Below are 22,149 nucleotides of genomic sequence, written 5' to 3'. Positions count from 1 at the left end.
GCCCCTTCTCTCCGGCCTGCCTACCTTGCTGCCCCTGGCACGCTCTGGCTTGCATTTGGCTGGTGTTTTTCTAATAAAGGTTATCTTTATCCCAAGCTCCTTTTATTTCTCCGTCAATAAATGTTCTCTATTCATATCTGCCAAGATACAGTAGCAGGACAAGAGCTGTCACTTAAAGCAAGAGCAGCTGTGATATTAGCAGGGTCTTGCTCCAGAATCCCAAAGACCAGCAACAGCAGTTTATTCTAGGGTCTGACCAAGCCTTCTATGGAATCCATCTGCCATTACCACTGGATTTGCTGGGCCATATGGCCAGAGTGCAGTGGGGAAGAGCAGGTTGTAGGTGAGACTCTCAGGTACTCAGGAACACCTGTTTCCAACCTGTGGTCTTGCTAGCAGTGTGCCACATTTGGGGAGTGGGCAGCTGGGTGAAAACCTGTTGGCTTTAGCAAGCTGCCCCAATGGAAGCTCCAGAGGGGAAACTACACCACACTCAACTGTCAAGAATGTACAGGGTTGCTGGTTTTACCTTGCCTGCAACCTACGCCAGCTAGTTTCACAGCTGGCAGGCAGAATCTGGCTCCCGCCCAGGAGCAGCACACGTTATAGTGGCACAGCAATTGGAAGGGACACTGGTGTGTCTCCATCAGTGTGTGTCCAGCCTGCGCCATACCTACCTAATGTGTGCTGTGCTAGAGGACGGGCACTGCGGAGGCGCCCTGGCACCTCTTCTGGTGTGCAGTTTGTCTACCAGACAGCTATGGAGAGAAAGCAGGATCTGTGTCTCCTGCTGATGGTGAGAAGCGGTGAAATAGAGTTGTGTAGTGACACATGAAAATGACACAGTTAAGCCCATGATGCCATAGGCTAATTCAGTGAGACTAAGCTGTTTCTTACCCTCGAGTACCCTACTGAATCTGAGTATCAAAGACACAAATTACAGGGTGCCCTGCTCATGCTCAAAGGAGTCCATATTAAAGTTCACAAGTCAAAGCTACCAGAAACAGATGAAAGCCCTGAATAAGACCTTTTGTAGGGAAAACCTACAAAATGGAAAGAGAAATTATAGACACTGAAGGAGTCCACCACAGAAACATAACATTCCTTCTTCCTCTAATTTAGAAAAGAAAAAAACAAAGAACAGTTGTGTTCTAGCCTGAAAGATAAAGCTGGGTGAGAGCAGAAGAGCTAGGGACCTGGGAAGAACCAGACTTTAGAGTGCTGTGATGCCTGCTGTCAACCTGGCTACATCTGAAGTTAACTAAAACCCAAGTGGATACGCACGCCTGTGAGGGATTTTTCTTAAAGACCCACTTTAGAACTGGATCTTTTGAGATGAGAAGATCTACCTTTAATCTGGTCACCCAAATTATATAGGCTGGCAGCCAATATAAAGGACATGGAAGAAGGAAGCTTTTGCTCTTCGCCTGCTTGCTCTTGCTGGCAAGTCCGTCCCTTCACTACCATTAGAGCAGACTTTTGGCTTCTGACATACTAAAGACCAGCTGAGACACTCAGCCAAATGGACTGAACAATCCACTAGGCCTTCCGTTGGTAGGCAGCCACTGTTGGACTCCAGTCTATAAGCCATTCTAATATATACATTCATTCTATAAGTTCTGTTCCTCTAGAGAACCCTGACTAATAAAAACAATAAGATGGAAAATATGGCTGAATCAAAATGGAAAAGAATAATCAATTTAATTAAATGGGAAAATTCTGTAAAATTAAAGTCACGCACCATGTTGAAGACAAGCTACAATATATGCTTGACTAGATAGTAGAGCATTATGTGACTATAATTTAGAAATACAAGTAGCCTAATAGATAAATAAGCATAAATTCTGGACATGTTTGTAAAATAATGACCAGCAAGAATGAACAAAACCAGGCCTCCCCCATAGTTAGGGAAATATGAATCCTAACTAAGGTATAGGAGATGTGGTGCAGTTGTACATTGCTTGCCTAGCTCACAACTCTGCCACTAGAAACTGGAAATTTCATCAAGACTACGCATGAGTGACACGTATGAGCCAGAACCCTCTTAGTGTACTGCGAGACATGCCCCATGTAGCCAAGTGAGAGAGCAATGTGACATGACGTAAGCCAACAGTTTTGCACACCCTATTACCTGGAAGCCCACTGTAACTCCCGCCTCCAGAGCACCTACCACATTTGCTGAGGAAAGGTGATAAAAAATACACTCTACAACACTTGCTCAAAATAGCAAAAATGGCCAAAACAGATATTAGGAGGGCTGGGGGGATGATGCTAAATAGCAGCTAAGTGCAGAATCGAGCTGCAAAAGATGACGCAGTGGGAAAGCTACATATTATTTATGATAAAACACAGCATAAAGTATAAACCCTCAAACAGGAAGGAAGTGCAGACTTCAGAACAGCAAACTGGCTCTGGGGAAGGAAGGGGAATGGGTCAGAGAATACAAAAGAGGAACATTTTATTTCTTTAAAAATCAGAATCAAATATGGCAAAATAATATGGGAAGAGTACAAGACTTATATTAATTACTACTTTATGTATATTTGAAATATTTTGTAATTTGAAAGAATTTAATGACATAATTATTCACACCATAAAAATTTATCAAGTGTTAACACTTAAACCACAGAAAAGCATATACATATGTTAAATCATGAGAGAAAAAAGAATTAAACTTTCAGGTTCGTATCATGTCTATAAGTGTCATCAAAACTAAATAAATAAAACCTGGATGTGGAATTCTGTATTTCAGTGTCGCTTCCAAGCTTTCTTTAGCATAGCAACAGTAGTGAGCCGACAACTCTCCACACAAGTTTTACAGACTGTATTCAGAGGCCTACCCTAACCCGCTGCCTCCCAAGGCTTCTGGAAGCCAAAGTTCCGCTACTTTGTCTTTCTTCTACTTGGACTCTGGGTCAGAAGAAGAACCAATACTGGAAGGGTTATAAACAAAATTTTATTGTAAAACCACTTTTAAAGGAAAAGAATAACTTTTACAGGAGTATTACACAATCCTTGAGATTACTGTGTCAGAGGCAGACAAAGGTAAGAGAATGTTTTAAGGGGTTAAGAAGAGGTAGTAGAATTTTGATATCTATACGTCACTCTGTCTCTGAACCTCAAGACTGTAAGATAATAAATACTACACTGAAAAAACCCAGAAGACAGACAAGCCGATGATGCATCTGTAATCCACACACAGTTGTTACTCTGGACTGTAACCCTGACCAAATTCATACTATTTCAATAACAGTCATGTTGGCCAGTTGGTGGGAAGCAGCAATTTTATTAGACATGAGTTGTACCCTTCTAATCAGACATTTGCAGAGATGAACCCACCTTTTAGGTGTCCTAACTACTAGATATGAAATGGAAGACTGTGGTAAAATTAGTCTAAGATCCAAATTTCCACACCTCATACTTTGGATACAGTTTTTAAAGGCAATGAGACTGTAGCCAAGGCAATTTTTTACTTATTTACACACTTCAGTCTATTAAAACTTCATTTCACCAGGACTGGTAGCACATACCTTTAATACCAGCATTTAGGAGGCAGAGGCAGGCAGATCTCTGAGATCCAGGCTAGTATGGTCTACATAGTGAGTTCCAGACCAGCCCGGAACTACACAGTGAAATCCTGTCTCAAAACAAAACAAAAACAAAAAACTAAAGACTTAATTTAACTTAGTACTAAATCCTTCATTTCTGATGGTTTTAAGTAATTAACTTCCCCAGTTCCTGATGTGGTGTAAGTTCCATGACCAGTAAGGATAGCAAACTTTGCTTGCAACATTTAAAGTCTCCTACAGTATTTTTAATTACTAGCTTTCCCACAGGTCACCATGCTTTTAGTAAGCATGCTTGTCTGTTCCTTTCTGATCGATAACTACCACTTTTCTTCACAAACAATCAAATAACAGCTTGCCTCAACTTCCTACTCTGGAGACTCACTAAACTGAGTAACAAATTCACTCATAAATTTACAATTCAAAACTCATTAACATATGGAAATAATTCTTTCACAAGCAAAAGGTTAATGTCATGGGTATAATTTATAAGTTTCATAATTCTCGACAGAGCCCCTTGAGTGCAGTTCATTCTTCCATGTGAGATTTCAGCGTGCACTGCAAACAGCTCTGGTCCAGATGTAAATAGCTTAGTGTCATTTCATCATTAAAACAATCCGTGAAAACCAGAATAATTTTTAACTTTTCCATCATCACTAACAAATCTTAAGTATTGTCTATACATGTAAATCAACTCTCAATGCTTCTTGGTTTATACCTGGACTGTCCTACAACACAGACCAACAAACTTGATGATTTATAAGTTAGAATATAGCTAATGCTTTCACAAATTTCAGTTCTATAATTTAGGGTATTTTTGAGAAGAGATATATTTATTTTTAAATATACAAAGAGATTAAACCATTAATATAAATATTTTCTTTCAAATATGTAATATTCTCTTGTAAAAGAAAAATGTTTCCAAAGATTTACAAAGCAGCCTAAAGAGTAGTGAGCCCAACTTCAGATCACATTAACAGAGATGGCAATTCTGTCATGCTCACTGGCTTCCTTCCAAACGTCAGTACTTCAAGATGGAGCCAAGTCCATTGCCTCTGGCTTGACCTACTGCAGGGACAACTTACAATTAAAAAAAAAAAAAAAAAACTCAGAAAAAGGTCTCACGACAGAGTGGACAAGTGGATTTGTTGCTAGACGTAAACCATTTGTACTGAAAAAGAAAAGGTTTTAATGTTAGAACAAATTTGTAAAGCTTTTTATCTCCCCCCCCTCTCTCTCTCTCCCCCCGCCCCCCTCCTCTCTCTCTCTCTCTCTCTCTCTCTCTCTCTCTCTCTCACACACACACACACACAGAGTAATCTGTAAATGAGAAAATGAAAGTGGGAACATAATTTTGCCTTCCCATCTCCAAAATTAACATAACTAAATGTTCTTTCTAGGCTACACTGTGATCCCTTGGCCCTACATACTTAGGTTCGTGCATAAACTAAGGTAGAAGGAAGATCTATGAAGAAATGTCCTTTTCAATATGATGTTTACGAAGAGCAAAAGGCTCTGATATGGACGGCCCAAGTCAAGTCTTGTAGCCTACTTTGCAGGTCTACATCTCACAAGACCATCAATTCCCTGAGTGCTAAGAGGGTTATGAGAATATCCATTCATTAAAGTGCTTTGATGTTTCACCTCAGTAAATCACTAATAATCTTTTACAGATTTTGAAACTTCACTTCTTAATGTCTCCTATAAACATATACAATCTTCCCTTAAATTGTGTGTGTCTGCATGACAGGAATGTGCAGTGACTAGGGCATGAGTCGGAGGACACTCTTATCAGGTTGGTTCTCACCTTCTACCTTTCCATGGTTGCTAGTCTTAGGCAGCAAGTGCCTGTTCTCTACCTGCTGAAGCATCTTACCAGCCCTACATTCCATCTTCCAAAGAAATATCACATAGACACACAGCATAAAAATATAACAAATTTTAAACAATTTTTAAAAAATTAAAAAATAAATAAATAAAAATAAAAATAAAAATAAAAATAATATATATATATACACATATATACAATATATACAATTAATATATATATTAAGAAATTTCTCTTTGCCTTACCAAGCAAGCTGAGTGGAACTTTTTCTTGCATGTTCTACAGGCTTTTTTAGGAAGAGAATAGTTGAAACCATGAATAACTGAGAAGCAGATCATACAATCTTCAACACCCTCAAAACGCTTGTCTACATTGTTCTTCCATAATGCTAAGCCTTCCATAATACTTCCATTCTGTTAGTAAAGAGGAAAGAGCGTCACTGCACACCGAAGGCCTCCAAATGTTACTGTTATTCAATCCCACAAATAACTTAATTCTGAAGGAAGAGAACATGGTTGGTTAAGTTACCTCCTAACTTTCCCAAATGTTGTTTTAAATAACCTCTGAATTTTTAAAATGCAATTTTTCACAATAAAGACAGTTCTTTTACAGGGGTTAAAGGTTTAAGTGAAATTCAGGCAGGGGCACAGAAGCAAAGGGGGAGTTTGGAAGTGGGTGAGCCAAAGCTAATAGAGTATGAGAAATCCTTATAGAAACCCACACCTTCTAAGATCATTTAAATATATACACATATAGGCCTTTATTAAAGATATATTAAATACATATATAGGCTTTTTATCTCTGAGAATTTCACACAATGCATTTTGAACGTATCTACCAGCTCTTCCCCAGTCTCTAGTCAGATCTGCCTCTACCTACCTATTCCCAAACTTTGTACTCTCTTTAAAAAAGTAATTTAAAAAATTTAACATAATTCTACCTTTGCATTAGTGTTTCATTAGCAAGGTCCCAGAGGTGCCCAAACAACAAAGGCTGTTACCATTCCCTCTGGCTGCCCACCAGAACTAGATAATAAGGCATGGCACACTTTGGTTGCAGAACATAGAAAGCTCAAGCTAGAACTGACCTGAACACTTCCTCCCTGCTTTCACAAATGCCAGAAGGTGCTGTGCAGGCCACTGAGAGAGGAAGGACATCAACTGTCTTACCCAGCGCTGGACTCTGCTATCATAGTGACTGCCTGCTGGTACACAATGGCAAGACTGTTGTGGGGGCAACAACAGTTCTCTCATTGCCTGGGGGGGGGTTAGGCTGTTTCAGAGGAGGGAATTCAAATCAGCCTCTGTAAACCTGAGCAAAAGCTCACATCCGTATTACTTTTATTTTGCTAAATGATAAGCTAAATGATAAGTTTTAAAAATTCCTTCTAAACAATTTTAAGCACACACATAAGTGATGTCCTTTCTCAAGTGGGCAGCAATATAGAGACTCACAGCTGGTCAAATGCTGAGAGAATAAATGACATTTGACTGGTAATTCCTCAGTGAGGCATCTCAGTCAACCACTCAGAGCTTAGGAAACATCTTGGAAAAGGGAGCAGGAAGAATGGAAGCACCAGAGAACACGAGGGATGCGGTCGTCTGGACATGACATGGCTTCTGCACTTACGGACTCACTGCACAAGCTCAAGCCAACAAGCTCAGTCGGCAGTGAGCAGAGCAGGCAGCGTTGGGAGGGACTCAACCACAGACGTGACAGGTGCGGGTGTCTGGGGCAGGGAGGCGGGGAGGGAAGTTGAGAGTGGGTATGCTCAACATACAATGTATATATGCAGGAAACGGGAAAGAATAAAAGATATTCTTTAAAAAATTGAAAAAGGCTTTAAAGCCTTCCGAAACACTACTTTAAGAGTTATGCTCTCAGTTTCTCTAGTGAAATTAAGTCATTTAGGACAGCTTTTCTAATTTTCAACGGACAGCGATGACATCATCGACCTTAACTGATTCACAATAGTGAATGTAAATTCGCTTTAAAATAACTTCCTTTACTGTAAAGTACTTAAAATATATACAACATACAGACAAAACTGGAGATTTATAATTAGGCTAAAGCTCAAAGGAAAGTTGGAATGAGGGAATAAAAGCAACTGAGAAAGCAGGCATCAGCCTCGTCCCTCCGGAGAGAGTCCCTTGCTCCTTTAACCCTGTATGTTGTTCTGATCTTCTGCAAGGTCAGTGCAATAAAGCCCATCCCTGCAAACAACAGAAAACAAATCACAGAGCTTTGAAAATTAAAGCAGAGGCGGCAGCACTGCTTTAATTCATTTAGGTCATTTAGGAATGTATTCATGTTAGGTCAAGAACTTTTCCTTTCCACAGTAAGCAGAGAGCACTCTTTCTTGGTGCTCAGCTGCACTCTCTGCCTCAGTCTCTCTCGTTCTGTCTGAAGGGCGAGCGAGGAAGCAGGCATACCTGGTGGGTGAGGTAAGTGCTCAGCTGCAGCATCCAGTTGCGCCACTGCTGCACAGCCACCCCGATTCTCTTCCCGCTTTCCACGGTTATTGAACCCAGTGGGTAGTTGGAAGGCAACTGTATGATGAGTTCAATGACTATGTCTTCAATGGTGTAAGTAGCCATCACTTCTCGAGTAGTAGCTCGTGCTTTAACCTACAATACAAGAAAGGTGGTTTTTCTTTGCCAAATAGCTTCCTATTATTTCAAAATCAAAACACTTTGTCAGATCAACTTACAGCTAATGACTACCTAGGAGGATAAAGGAGATAAAGACATCATTTATCTGATACCAGGCATTTCAACAGAGGGTTGCAGTGTCTGGCATGTGGCAGAGTGTGATGGTTCGCGCCTTTAATCCCAGCACTCTGAAGGCAGGGGCAGATGAAAGTCTGTGATCTAGACTCATATGCACAGTGTGTTTCTGGTGAGCCAAGGCTACAAGTGACACCCTGTCTCAAAAAATGAAAGACTTCAGCATGGTCACTTTGTGACAGTTACAGTTTGTTTAGAATTGCTCATAGGAAGGACCTAACTGTAGTATGTTTGAATCCAACAAAGCATTGTAGAACAGTCAAAAGGCACCCAAGGATTAAGTGTCAGCTGGATGCCTACTACGTCTGTCTTTTTTTTTTTTTTTTCTTTTTCTTTTCGTGTGTGTGTGTGTGTGTGTGTGTGTGTGTGTGTGTGTGTGTGTGTCAAGACAGGGTTTCTCTGTGGCTTTGGAGGCTGTCATGGAACTCGTACTGTAGACCAGGCTGGCCTTGAACTCACAGATCAACCTGCCTCTGCTTCCCAAGTGCTGGGATTAAAGCTACTAAGATCTTTCTTGACACCGAGGAATCAGAAAAGAAGGTAGATAACTTTTTTAAAATTCTGAATCAAAGGGTACAATTTGTTATGACATAAGCAATCAAAGGTATCAAAGATATTTGTTTTCTGGAAAAAGTTAAGACAATACTAACCGTCATGCCACTGAATAACTGTGTGCTTGTTTGTACAGAAGATATTTCTTGAAAAGAAAGAACATTGCTGACATACTTGCTTGTAAATCTGTCTACAATATTGAAAACACGCTTCTCACTGCTGTTCCACCACAGTCTAACCATGGCAGGCAAGTCTTTTAAAGTCATATGGTAGACTGAACATGCCAAGTGTGGAATATGGTACGGAAGAGTTGCTGTCTCTGAGGAAACAACAAAGTCCAAGTTAGTGACATGTATCTCTCACCTAGAAGAGCAGACTAACAATATATTCCTTAGAATGACACCATCATTACTCAACAACAATTTGTTAGCTCATAAAGCAGAGAAGGACCCCAACACAAAGAGGATTAGCATCCTCCCACATACTCAAACTGAACCACAACAATGACAAAACATAGAAGTGAAAATCCCACTGACACAGAAGTCTAGAAATAATATCCTGTTTCACACAAAAGACCACAAATGAAATGGGAAAAGTATTTTTTTTAAAGAAAGAAACATTTAGGTTGTTCTTTTAAATTATAAAAGTTGCAGCTGGGCAGTACTGGTGCACACCTTTAATCCCAGCACTCAGAAGGCAGAGGCAGGCCAATCTCTGTGAGTTCGAGGCCAGCCTGACCTACCAAGTGAGTTCCAGGACAGCCAGGACTGTTACACAGTCTTAAAAAAAACAAAACAAACAAAAAGGATGCCAGGATTTGAACAGATGTCTTAATAGTTAAGAACATTTGCTGCTCTTATAGAGGAACTAGCTTTCCAGCGTGCACATGGCAGCTCACAACTGTCTGTATGTCCATTTCTAGGGAACAGACACCCTCTCCTGGCCTCTGTGGGCAGAAAGCTGGCACAGATGCATGCAGGCAATACATACATACATACATACATACAATAAAAATAAGCCTAAAAAAGTTTAAAAAAAAAAAAAGGAACACCACAATCTTCACACCATATGATGCATTCTCAAAGGATTTTTAGCAGTTCTTTATAGATAAGTTTATAATATGACAATGTAGTAGCCAGGTACACTACACATGTCTATCTCCTCAAATAAAATGTGAGTTTCCAGGTGAAGAACACAAACTTCAAACTTATTTTTATTCCATTAATTAAATATAGGTAGCTGGGCATGATGTCACATGCCTTTAATCCCAAAAGAGGTAGACAGATCTCTGAGTTCGAGGCCATCCTGGCCTACAGAATTCCAGGCTAGGAAGGGCCACAGTGAGACCCTGTCTCAAAAAACAAAACAAACAAAAAACCTCATATAGAATACTAAGCTTCAAAAACAAATGGAACTCTTCACAACCTTATCTGTAAGATCCAGCTATTTGTCCTATCAGGTAAATTTGGAAACTCCTGAATTTCAGCACCCTCACAGACTTTCAGACTTCCCCTTGGGGTCATCCTCACACCTCCAGCAGCTGAGGACAACTTGGACTCAGCTGAGTCTCTAAGAAGGATGCACACGGGCAGAGCACTGACCTCTAATGCTCAGCTGAAGCTCCTCAGTGAAGAATGTTTTCGGGTCCTTATTTGACACCTCAATAGCTGTCTCTCCATAAGTAGGGTTTTCTGGCATAAGTCTGAACAGATGATAGAGTAATTTATTCAAACTCTTTGTTTTCCGAAGGTACATTGAGTACAGAGCACGAAGCTGGTGGGAAGCAGAGTGTATTAGTAAACTCTACTAAACCAAGACAAAAGACAAGTCAAGCTGCAATAGGCTACGCAATGAGACCATAAAGTGCATCTCAACACTCGGAAGCCTAAGGACAAGCCAGTGATGTAGTTCAGTGAGAGAGCACTGACACGCCCTGAGATGGTAGGCTCATCTCCAACCCTGACAAAACAGAGAGCCACACAGAGTGACTGACAGCTTCTTACAGGAAGACTCCTATAAATGATAAGGATGTCTTTATTTTCCAAATGCACCACTTGACATGGCGCTGTACTTTTCCTAATAAACTGGCAGTGTCCTCCTTCCTATCAGACACACACTTCTAATGCTTTCTCAAACCATCTCCCCATCAATACAGCCAACTGGTTCCCAGACTCCATCTGAGCCAAGAATATGTAGTTGCTATTCCCCACATATGACTAACTCACACCCTCCCACACATTCCTTCCACACCAAAGTCTTTAATCTTGCAAATTCCTGAGTAAAACTAATCTAATTTTCAAGGTTAGCTTCTATCAAATATTATAGCATTCTTTTAGAACAGAACACACAAATGAGTAACCCAAAATGTCTTCACGGTTGTTTCACCACCAAACAAGAAATTCTACATAGAAATATGGACTTCAAGTCCCTATTAAAATTAGGAAACCCTGGCACCCTGGGAGCACCCCCAGAGTTCTGTGTGATACCCGTGTTTCCTAACTACTTGTCTCTGCATAGCCCAGCCTGCGCTCTCCACATCTTTAGTGCTCTGGTCTCTGCAGCGCTTCCACTGTGATTCTGCTCTTTGTACCACACACCTCAGAACATAAGCCAAGACCTGGAGCTGGTTCTTAAGACATGCAGACAAAACACCTTTGCAATGAGCCTTTACCAAGTGACCAAGTTTTACACCACAAACACCAGCACAGGCACCAATATGCCTCCCAAGGGAGCATGCCACATGACTTGTGGCAAGTACCTCTGCTGAAAATTAATGAGGAGGAGCCAATCAGATAAACCCAGATTGTGTGACACAAAAACAGATGGTTAATTGGTTTTGCAAAGCATCCTGTAGCCTATGATATGTTTTCAAGTGATAAATAGACAAAAGTGAATACAGAGGTCAGCAAGAAAGTGTATTCCCTTCATGTGTGCTCCATAGTTCAATCCAACACCGCATAAACCTGGTGTGGTGGCACACACCTGTAATCCCAGCACCTGAGAGGTAGAGGCAGTTCACAAGTTCAAGGACATCCTAGACCACCTTGTTACCAGATATGGTGGGAAATTACCAATATGGAGCCAGGTAAAACTACAAGTGTATTTAATAGGGAAAAAGCCTTACTTACAGATCGACCTAGCCAGCCGGCGTAGCAGCAGTCTATACAGCAAGCCGAAAACAAAACCGAAAGTGACCAGCCACCTGACCACCCCCTCGCAGGTGTGGTCAGGCACACCTTTAGCAAGCCCCTAAGCAGGCATGGCTACAGCTTCTCCTACACCAACTCATGAATTTGAGGTCAGTCTTGGCTATGTGAAACTGTCTCAAAACACAAACATCAAGGGGCTATAGAAATGGCTCGGTGGTTAAGAGTGTGCACAGATCTTCCAGAGGATCTCAGTTTGGTTCCCAGCACCATGTCAGGCAGCACATAACTGCCTGTAACTCCAGCTCCAGAGGCTCTGACTTCCTGGGCACCCACCACTACATATATACATAATCAAAAATCAAGTAAATCCTTTAAAAATAAAATAATAATTTCATCTCTGTGGGTATGATTTGTTGTAACGGTTTGGAAGCCCAGGTGTGGTGGTGGCATTATGCCTGTAAGGCAGAAATACTGCCACAAGCTGAAAACTACCCTGGGCTAGACAATAAGTTTCAAGTCAGTCTGGTCTGCATAGTAAGACATTCAAAAAAAAAAAAAAAAAAAAAAAAACTTGGGAAGATCAGTTAAGACCACTTGCTGTTCTTGAAGATGACTGGACTTTGACTCCCAGAACCCACACACTAGGCAGCTCACAACCACCTATAACTCCAGCTACAAGGATCTGTAATCCTATACCCTTTTCTGGCCTCCAAAGGTGTCCACACTCACAAGCTCAAACCACAACACAAACATAGAGATATATACATACTTAAAAATGAAATAAACATTTTTAGAAATTGGATAGAAGTTCCTGTATTGGGAGGATTAACACCGTGAAAATGACTATCCTGTTAAAGCAATCTACAGAATCAGTGCAATCCCCATCAAAATCCCAACACAATCCTTCGCAAAAATTGAAAAACTGATCTTCAACAACATATTGAAAAACAAACATAAACCCAGGATAGCTAAAGCAATCCGGAATAATAAAAGGACTGCTGGGGATAGCACCATCCCAGATCTCAAGTTGTACTACAGAGCTATAGTAATAAAACAGCATGGCATTGACATACAAATAGGCATGTTGTCAATGGAATAGAACTGATGATCCAGAAATCACCCCACACACCTATGGACACCTGATTTTTTAACAAAGCAGCCAAAAGTACATACTGGAGAAAAGACAGCATCTTTGAAAGATAGCTTTGGTCAACCCTGATATCTGCATGTAGACTGAAATAGATCCATATCTATTACACTGTAAAAAACTCAACTCCAAATGGAACAAGGACCTTGACAGAAGGCCAGATATGCGTAACCTGATGGAAGAGAAAGTAGGGATCCAGTCAGTGGTGGTGCATGTCTTAAGTACCAGCACAGGGGAGGCAGAGGCAGATGGATCCTGTAAGTTGAGGCCAGCCTGATCTACAAAGCACCAGACAGGGCTACATGCAGAGAAACCCTGTCTCAAAAACCAGAGAGAGAGAGAGAGAGAGAGAGAGAGAGAGAGAGAGAGAGAGAGAGAGAGAGAGAATGAATTAAAGGATAATCTTGAACTCATTGACACAGGACCAGAAAGGACTTTCTGAACAGTACACTAATAACACAGACACTAAGATCAACAATTTATAAATGTTTGTGGGATGTTGTTCAATATTTGATCATATTGTGTGAAAGGTACCTTCTGATTGGTTTAATAAAGAGCAGAATGACCAGGTGGGACTTCTGGGAAGAGAGAGGAACACATGGGGTTGAATCTATACTCATGGGAGACTCCAGGAAGACATGGAGTGAGTTGGACATACATAATGAATGAGAGGGAAAAAGCCATGTGGCAGAACATCGATTAATAGAAACAGATTAAGTTATAAGAGCTAGTTAAGAACAAGCCTAGGCTAAAGGCCAAGCTTTCATAATTAATAACAAGTCTCCATGTCATTATTTGGGGGCTGGTGCTCCAAGAAAGTGTAATGAGAAAGATTTATTACATAGGACTTCATGAAGATAAAAAGCTTCTGTACAACAAATGACACCATCAGTCAAGCAAAGCAGCAGCCTAAAGAATGGGAAAAAAATCTGTACCAATTATATATCTGATACAGGGTTAGTATCTAGAATACACAAAGAACTAAAAACAATTACATCAAGAAGAGAACCAATTTAAAAGTGGGGTATGGAACTAAAACAGGGAGTTCTCAAAAGATGAAATACAAATAGCTGAGAAGCACTTAAAGAAATGCTCAATATCCGAAGCCATCAGGAAAATGCAAATTTTCATCTTACCTACAGTCAAAATGGCTAAGATCGAGAAAACAAACAACAGATGCTGGCAAGGATGCGGGGAAGAACACTTATTCCTTGCTTCGGGGAGTGCAAACCTGTTCAGCCTTTACACTATCAGTGTGGAGGTTTCTAAGGAGCTGAAACTTGATCTGCTATCAGATCCAGCCACCCCACTGTAGGGCATACCCACATCTTACTACAGAAATACTTGCCCATTCATGTTCACTGCTGCTCTATCCAGAAACTGGACACAGTCTAGATAACCATCAGCTGAGGAATACATAGAGAGAATGTGGATATATTTTCCACAATGGAGTTTTATTTTGGCTGCTAAGAAAAGTCAAGATTCTGAAGTTTACAGGTAAATGATGGATCTAGGAAACAACCATCCTGAGTGAAGTAACCCAGACCCATGTTTTCTATTATATGTGGACATTACCTTTTAAGCTTTAGAAATATGTGTTTCAATACAAAAGGTTAAATAGCTAGTAAGGGACCAGTGGAAGAGAGGATCTACAAGGAAGAGAAAATAGAATATAGTGTTATGGAGAGACAGGCCAAGACTAGAATAGGAGAACTAAATAGGGAGGGGGATGGGATTTGTTAAAATAACAGACGGGAAAAATACACATGGGGGTTGTTTCCCGTTCAGTCCAATTTGCTAAGGGTTTTTGAAGTAGCTAAGACAAGCCATGATTTGAAACCCATTACATTTTCTTAAACTCTCTCAGTTCATTTCAGAATTCATCTCATGGGTATAATGTGCTGTGTGATTCTAACTGATTTGTTTACATCTCCTTTCACATTTCTGGCTCAATAATAAATACTGTTGGTGTACACGACCTGCACAGGTCTGCACCAAAATGGGTCCTAGGGCTGGGAGATGTTGCCACACACACCCACTCTAACCCAGATGCTATTTCCAATGGGTAACTACTTGCAAACGAAAACCTTAGTTTTCTCTAAGAGAGTCCCACTGAGGAAGCAAACTGTCCCATCCAGCAGGAGATGATCAACAGAAACGAACACAGTGGCATCTTTCGGGTTCCTGTGTATTTGTTTATCTCATAATGCTAAGTTAGGGCACTTTGTTGTTGCTTGTTTTGCTTTTGTTCTACCTTACAGGGTTCCAGTTTTTCAGTTTTTATGGAATTCCTGAGTGTTGAATGTGTGCGTATGTTTCTTGTGCTCTTGATTTGGCTTTGTCTTGCTTGGCTGCTTTGTCCTATTCTGATTTGTTTTTCATCCATCCTTTTTATGTATTATTCCTTAGATGCCCTGTTTGTTTTCTAAGGCAAAACAGAAAAGGTGTGGATCAGATGGGAGGGACAGTGGAGGAACTGGGAGCAGCAGGGGAAGGGAACCCTCATCACAATATATTGTATGAAAAAAAGTTATTTTCAAAGAAAAAGAATGCTGCTGTTGCTGGGCCCATGGTGCAAGCCTTTAATGGCAGCATGCTGGAGACAGAGGCAGGCAGATCTGTGAGTTCCAGGCCACAGCTGCATAGAAGACCTTGTCTTAAAGAGAAAAGCTTGAGTTCCTGCTTCTATCAAAACTATGGCCCACATCTATTTTCCTGACATGAGGAACAAGGGGACTTTAAGGTGACAAATCTTGCCAGGTGGTGGTGGTGCACACCTTTAATCCCAACCCTTGGAGGAAGTGGCAGGTGGATTACCGTGTTTTCGAGGCCACCACCACCTGGCTTAGGTACACTTTTAACAAGAAGTCCTCAACTAAGTGTTTTTGGACTGACTGTAACAGAAGATACTTTCCAAAGCCAATTAAGCCAGTCTGACACTGGAATTCAAGTGTACACCTGTAACCCCAGCCCTAGGGGCCTGAGACAGGGTAAAGATGATGTCTCAAAACAGTAAGAAATAGGAGCTTTGGTTGTTATTTGCTTATTTTTAAATGAAGTGTGAGTATTTCTAGAGAAATAAAAGGAAAAAAGTGTACAGGATAGCACACACCCATAATGCTAGAACTGGGGAGACTGAGGCAACAGATTTGAATTGAAGTCCAGTCTGGATTACACAAAAAGACTCCATCTGAAAATGAAAGAAGGAAAGAGAGTCTGATAGAGGCCGAGGAGCAGGAAAAGGAGGGGCTGAGAAACCAAGATCTTTCTTCTGAAAAGTGAAATAATAGAGACATCTAGTGGCTGTTGCAGTAACTGGATATTATTAGGCTATTTTCGTTGGATTGAAGTTTTGAGAGGCAATACAACTCATAACACTGGGTGGTCTTTTGAAGCCCAAACTCACAACACTAGTTTTGAGTGATGTAGCGACTATATCTCTGTAGCAAGATGGTGGCTTCTAAACTGGATGGTGGTGGTGCACACTTTAATCCCAGCACTCAGGATGCAGAGGCAGACAGATCTCTGTGAGTTCGAGGCCACCCTGGTCTACAAAGTGAGTTCCAGGATAGCCAGGGCTACACAGAGAAACCCTGCCTCAAAAAAAAAAAAAAAACAGATGGTGGCTTCCAAAACAGCAAGACCTAATTCCAATTCTCTTAAATCACTGTTAGCACAAAATCAAAATCAAATCATAAAATGATCTTTCCCTAAAGTGCAGAAATTAGTTGATTACATTCTGTTAGGAGGAACATGGCCCAGACCTATTTCCAAGATTCACTCTGGGGGAAAAAGGCATGCATTTGGAAGAGTAAGAAAGTAGCAACAGGGGGGCTGGAGAGATGGCTAAGGTGTTAAGAGCACTGGCTACTCTTCCAGAGGACCCAGATTCAATTCCCTGCACCCACATGGCAGCTCACACCTATCTGTAACTCCAGTTCCAGGGAATCTGAAACCCTTAATGACATACATGCAGGTAAAATGTCAACACATATAAAATAAAAATATTTTTAGGAAGTAGCAACAGTCTTGACAGCAGATGTATAAATGTAGGGCATCCCCACTTTGACTCAAAAAGGCAGAAAGGAAGGTCCTTTAAGAAACATTACAGGACAACAGTCCACCATGGTGGCTTTTTCCACAGCACCTCCACCTCCCCTAACATGTCCTGTGTTCATTTACCTGAGATGAAGCAGCTTTGAAGAAAGTAAGTATCAATTTCCAAGTAAGGAGGTATCCCAGAACATAGCAGAAATCCTCGCTCAGTGGCTTAACGGTAACTATCTGCCCCACAGGAACACAGCCCAAGACTTTCTCCAGCAGGTCCTCTTGAGTGCTAAGAAGAGACATCAGCGCTGCCGGTGGTGACCTGGGAGACAATGATCACACGCTACCATTTTCTTGTCTCTCAACAAATTAGAAGTACTTAAAACTTCAAGCGTTACAAAAACAAAATGTCCCCTGTTTTCCAAAAAGGTGTTCCCATGCTATAAAAATTGACACTAGATGTCAACACCAGAACACTGTTGTAGAAAAAGACTCCCACCAAACTTTCTGTTGTATAGTTAAGAAAACAAGTCACAATGGCCAGAGCAGCAAGGGGTGCGTGTAGAAGTGGGTCAGGGAACTGTTAAGGAGGCGGCGGCACTGAGTAGAGCCTTACTTTCCATTCCTAGTTCCTACTGTCTGCTTACTTTGCAATTAGAACATGTCAAAAAGATGATCACAATTTATCTGATCCTCTTCACTTTAACCAGAGGATCTCTCTTCTGAGAAGCCCGACACCCACATTCATTCACAGTGCAGTTCATTTTCTCTACTGGGTCACCTGGCTCCGTACCATTTCCATGTGAGCTCCTCATCGGCCTTTCAAACTCGTCTCCACAGCACTCTCACCGGCCTCTTCCACTTTTGTGTTAGTTCCCCTGTTGGCTTCCTGCTCTAGCTCATGATCCCAGGCTTGCTCCACGCTTCTGCCATCTCATGGACCAAGCCTTCCTATCCTTGTCACTGCTATCCTACAAACATCAAGTCTTAAATTACTTCCCATACTGCCATCAGTACTGTTATCTGACTTCTGGAATGCTTCCACCTTGCAATATATGCTTTCCCTCATGTCAGAATCAACTGGTGGCACACCATGTCCTAGCAAATGATGTCCTAAATCCTTAATGATTCCATCTTAAGGACATGTATGCCTGTGTATGCACGTATGAGTTTGCCCAGATCATATGCATGTGGAGGCCAGAAGAAGACATCAGGTTTCTTCCTTTATCGCTTTCAGCTTATCCCTTCAGACATGGTCTTCTCATTGAACCCAACACTCAACACTCACTGTTTAGGCTGCTGTGACTGGCAGCAACCCTGTGTCTGACCTCCACCCCTCCCCTGCCCCCAAATCTGGAATAACAGGCACATCTGGCCATGCCTGGCTTTTATGTAGGTACTGGGGATTCCAAATGGGGTGCTCATGCTCTTACCTACTGATCCAGCTCCCTAGCCCAGGGTACCATTCCTAAGGCCATCTCTTAGCCTGCTCCTTAGCTGCTGTTGTAGCTGAGCTCCATCCCCTACACCCTGCCCTGCTGTGTACACAGCAGTGCACTGCGACTCTCACTGAACAAATGACAACCTGTGCGTTTGCTACAGTCTAGGAAGCTTTCTGGGTAATGTGGGAAGTGGAATAGGGAACAGAAATTCTTTCTCTCACAGAGCTTGCTAAATAACTGAATGAAATGGTGATAATTCAACTCATGGGAACACATCTTGAACAGCCACACCTCTGTCTTTGCTCAGGGTTTCTTGTGTGTCCACTGCAATGTTAGTGTGCGGTCCAGCCTGTTTCTTAGCACCTGTCACACGTCATACAGCCTACTACAGAGCAGCAGCATCCACTAGATCATAAGCCCCTTTGTAGCTAGACTTCCCTTTGGGCCACCAGCTCACAAATAACAACACGGAGACTTATTAATTCTGAAAGCTCAGCCTTTAGCTTAGGCTTTTCCCAACTAGATCTTATAACTTACATTAATCTATTAAATTAATCTATTAATCTACATTCTGCCACATGGCTCGGTCACCTCTCCTCTGTACTGCATGTCCAACTTCTTTAGTTTCTCATTAGTGTGTCTCTTCTGCCTTTCTTCTTCCCAGAGTTCCTCTCTCTCCCCAGAAGTCCTACCTATTCTCTCCTGCCTAGCTACTGGCCACTCAGTTTTTAATTAAACCAGTCACAGTGACACATTTTCATACAGTGTAAACAAATATCCACAACACCCCTTAGCAAACACAGTGTGCTTGCTATACATTGTACTCCCCCTCTGCACTTACAGTCTGTATACAAAGTAGATTCAATGGAAACCTCAACTACCGCACCATTTCCACAGCTACCACATGGCCAAACAAAGTCTTTATGAACAGCAGCACACGGAACTATGATTCATGAGCAATTCAGTGAGAAAATACGGGGGTTGGGGAGACGGCTCAACAGTGAAGAGCGCAGTACCCTCCTGCGGAGGACTGAAGTCTGATTCCTAGCACCCACGTGGCAGTTCACAGTCGTCTATAACCTCCAGTTCCAGGGGATCTGCCCTCTGGCCTTTGAGGGCAGATGGCACACATGTGGTGCAGTGATAATGACAAAACACCCATACACATAAAATTATTTTAAAAATAAAAAGAGAAAATAGTTAACACGAACTTTGGGATCCATTTGCTTTATGGAACTTCAAACAGGTATGCACAAAGAATTAGGGTAAATTCTGAAGTCAGAGTTTTTAATAAGAATCCGGCAAGACAAATTATAAAAGGAAAGTGGGACTGGGGTGACTTAGTGGGCAAAGCACTTTCTACAAGCTTAGAGACCTGAATTTGGATCCCTGAGCTCATGAAGAAAAGGCTCCATGTGGCAGCACATTTCTTTGGTCCCAGGCCTCACAGAGCAAGACGGGAGGTAGAGACAGACAGTCCCAGTGGCTGGTGGCCAACCAGCAGGGCAAACTCAAGAGAGAGTGAAATGAAAGCAAACAGGCCGAAAATGCTTACAAGGCAGGGTCCTCCTCTTCATCTCCATACGACTTCAGATTATCCTGATCATACTGTGGCAATTCAGGCATCAGTCTGAAAAGCAGAGCACATTTTAAACACTTCATAACAGACTGTCTATTGATAACTTGTGCCTTAGGCCAACAAGACACACTTTGTGGTGAGTTTATCTTTAATAATTATTTTCCAAAACAACTACTTATGGCCAAGATTATCTAACTATGAATTTCACAGGGACAAAAATGATAAAGTAAAAAACCTGTCCTCACTATTACTATTCCTTTCACTCCAACCAGGGGCTGGAAAGGTGGCTCAGTGAATAAAACATAATAAACTAACTACGCAGTGTATTTTAGAGACTAAAATGCTCATTCAGTTGAAGACACCTTACTTGTAGAGCATGTGATAAGCAGCAATTTGCACAGGTCTGGCTCGGAAGAGGAGTAGTGGGGTCAAAGTGTTTAGCAATGTCTGGAGGTGCTCTGGCAAGTTGGTTTTCTGCCCAGCAACCGATCTCACAGGGAGCTTGTGACTCAGCAGCTGGTCCTTGGAGATGTATGTTAATGTCTCACACATGGGCTTCAGCATTGCGTTCTGAAAGGATGTTTCAGACAGGTCTTTGTTTTCTCCTGATAGCAAATGAAGAAACACACACACACCTCAAAGAAAGTAACGCAAGTGCACTGACCAAATCAAACATCACTAACAAAACCAAATGAAAACTAGATACAACCTTCAAAAAGGTCCCGACTAGAAACAAGCTGATGATGAGTTTTCGTTACCCTCAACTCTTAATAATGGCCTCTACTGAATTCTTGTTAAAAAGCAACAATTCTGTAGAGGAATTGTAGTCATGCTGTCTGCTCCACTATGTATCTTAACTGGAAACGGTCTCTAGATGCCAAGCCATCTTTCCCTGTATATGTACCATGGAGCATCAGCATGGAGACTGCCTCTAAGAAACCAAGCTTATTTAATTCTTCAGTTGTCACTTTGATAAGTATCATTATTATGCCCTTTTGCACTTACCTATAGCAGTCACCAAAAGAGGTAACAGCAAACTGTGGATGCCTTTAGAAAAAAATTCTTTCCACTCACTGATTAGATTTACAGGAAGATTGCCAATGATATCTGGAGTCATTGAATCAAAAAAGGCACTGAGATCACAGGCCAGATCAAAGCTGACACAGGCAAACAGTTGCACAAGTGGGACAGAGTACAGTGCCTGATTCTCACTGGTTGTCTAAGAAAACAAGAGAAATGAAATCCATAAGCAGGCTGCTACCAGAAGACAAGACACGACAGGACAGAGACGTCTTTGTTATTCTGAATCAGAGGGAGAGGAGGAAGGAGGGGAGGAGGAAGAGATAGAAGAGGAGGGAGAGGAGGGAGAAGAGATAGGAGAGGAGGAAGAAGAGGAAGGAGAGGAAAAGGTGGTGAAGCACACAGTTCAAATGAAATTCATGCATGCTTACATAAGACAGCTTCCAAAATTAAACACCAGGAAATTGGCAATTATCAATAAATAATTTATTCTGAAATGAACTTTTTAAATTTGTAAAGTATAGAAGAAAACATTTGCATCTGACAAGTATAATACATTAACTACACATGCTTTGGAACTCTCCAAGTCGAACATTCTCTTTTGTTTGTTTGTTTTCAAGACAGGCTTTGTCTGTGTAGCCCTAGCCATCCTGGAACTCGCTCTGTAGACCAGGCTGGCCTCAAACTCACAGAGATCCAGCTGCCTCAGCCTCCCAAGAGGCTATTTATTTTTCATAAATAACTGTTCATACTTCACAGCCAATTGGGCGGTGGTGGCACTTTGGATGCAGAGACAGGCCAATCTCTGACAAGGCTAGACTGCTCTACAGAGTCTGTTCCAGGACAGCTAAGGATACACAGAGAAACCCTGTGTCAAAATAATAATAATAATAATAATAATAATAATAATAATAATAACAACAACAACAACAGCAACATCCCCAAAGATTGGTTAAACAAACAAAAATAACTGGTGGTGATCTGATGCCTGGGACTCATAAAACCCTATCCTGTTTCTGATCTATCCAGCAAT

General features: G+C 41.5%; 1 protein-coding gene across 1 annotated transcript in view; it reads right to left on the bottom strand.

Moving 5' to 3' along the window:
- Nucleotides 1–2,934: 2,934 nt before the first annotated feature.
- Ltn1 (listerin E3 ubiquitin protein ligase 1) overlaps nucleotides 2,935–22,149 on the bottom strand; it is a 60,274-nt gene continuing 41,059 nt past the window's right edge. Inside the window, exons 22-30 of the mRNA XM_027412356.2 lie at nucleotides 21,102–21,315; nucleotides 20,464–20,701; nucleotides 20,073–20,147; nucleotides 17,211–17,397; nucleotides 10,334–10,505; nucleotides 8,831–9,051; nucleotides 7,827–8,021; nucleotides 5,640–5,807; nucleotides 2,935–4,737 (exon numbers count right to left, since the gene is read on the bottom strand). Of these exons, the coding sequence (XP_027268157.1) occupies nucleotides 4,675–4,737; nucleotides 5,640–5,807; nucleotides 7,827–8,021; nucleotides 8,831–9,051; nucleotides 10,334–10,505; nucleotides 17,211–17,397; nucleotides 20,073–20,147; nucleotides 20,464–20,701; nucleotides 21,102–21,315 (1,533 nt within the window). The 3' untranslated portion in view covers nucleotides 2,935–4,674. The remainder of the gene's footprint in view (nucleotides 4,738–5,639; nucleotides 5,808–7,826; nucleotides 8,022–8,830; nucleotides 9,052–10,333; nucleotides 10,506–17,210; nucleotides 17,398–20,072; nucleotides 20,148–20,463; nucleotides 20,702–21,101; nucleotides 21,316–22,149) is intronic.

The sequence above is a fragment of the Cricetulus griseus genome, chromosome 4 (assembly GCF_003668045.3).
Source record: "Cricetulus griseus strain 17A/GY chromosome 4, alternate assembly CriGri-PICRH-1.0, whole genome shotgun sequence".
Taxonomy (NCBI): Eukaryota; Metazoa; Chordata; class Mammalia; order Rodentia; family Cricetidae; genus Cricetulus; species Cricetulus griseus.
Note: the sequence above shows the minus strand (reverse complement) of the source record. Positions and strands in the feature narration are given on the sequence as shown.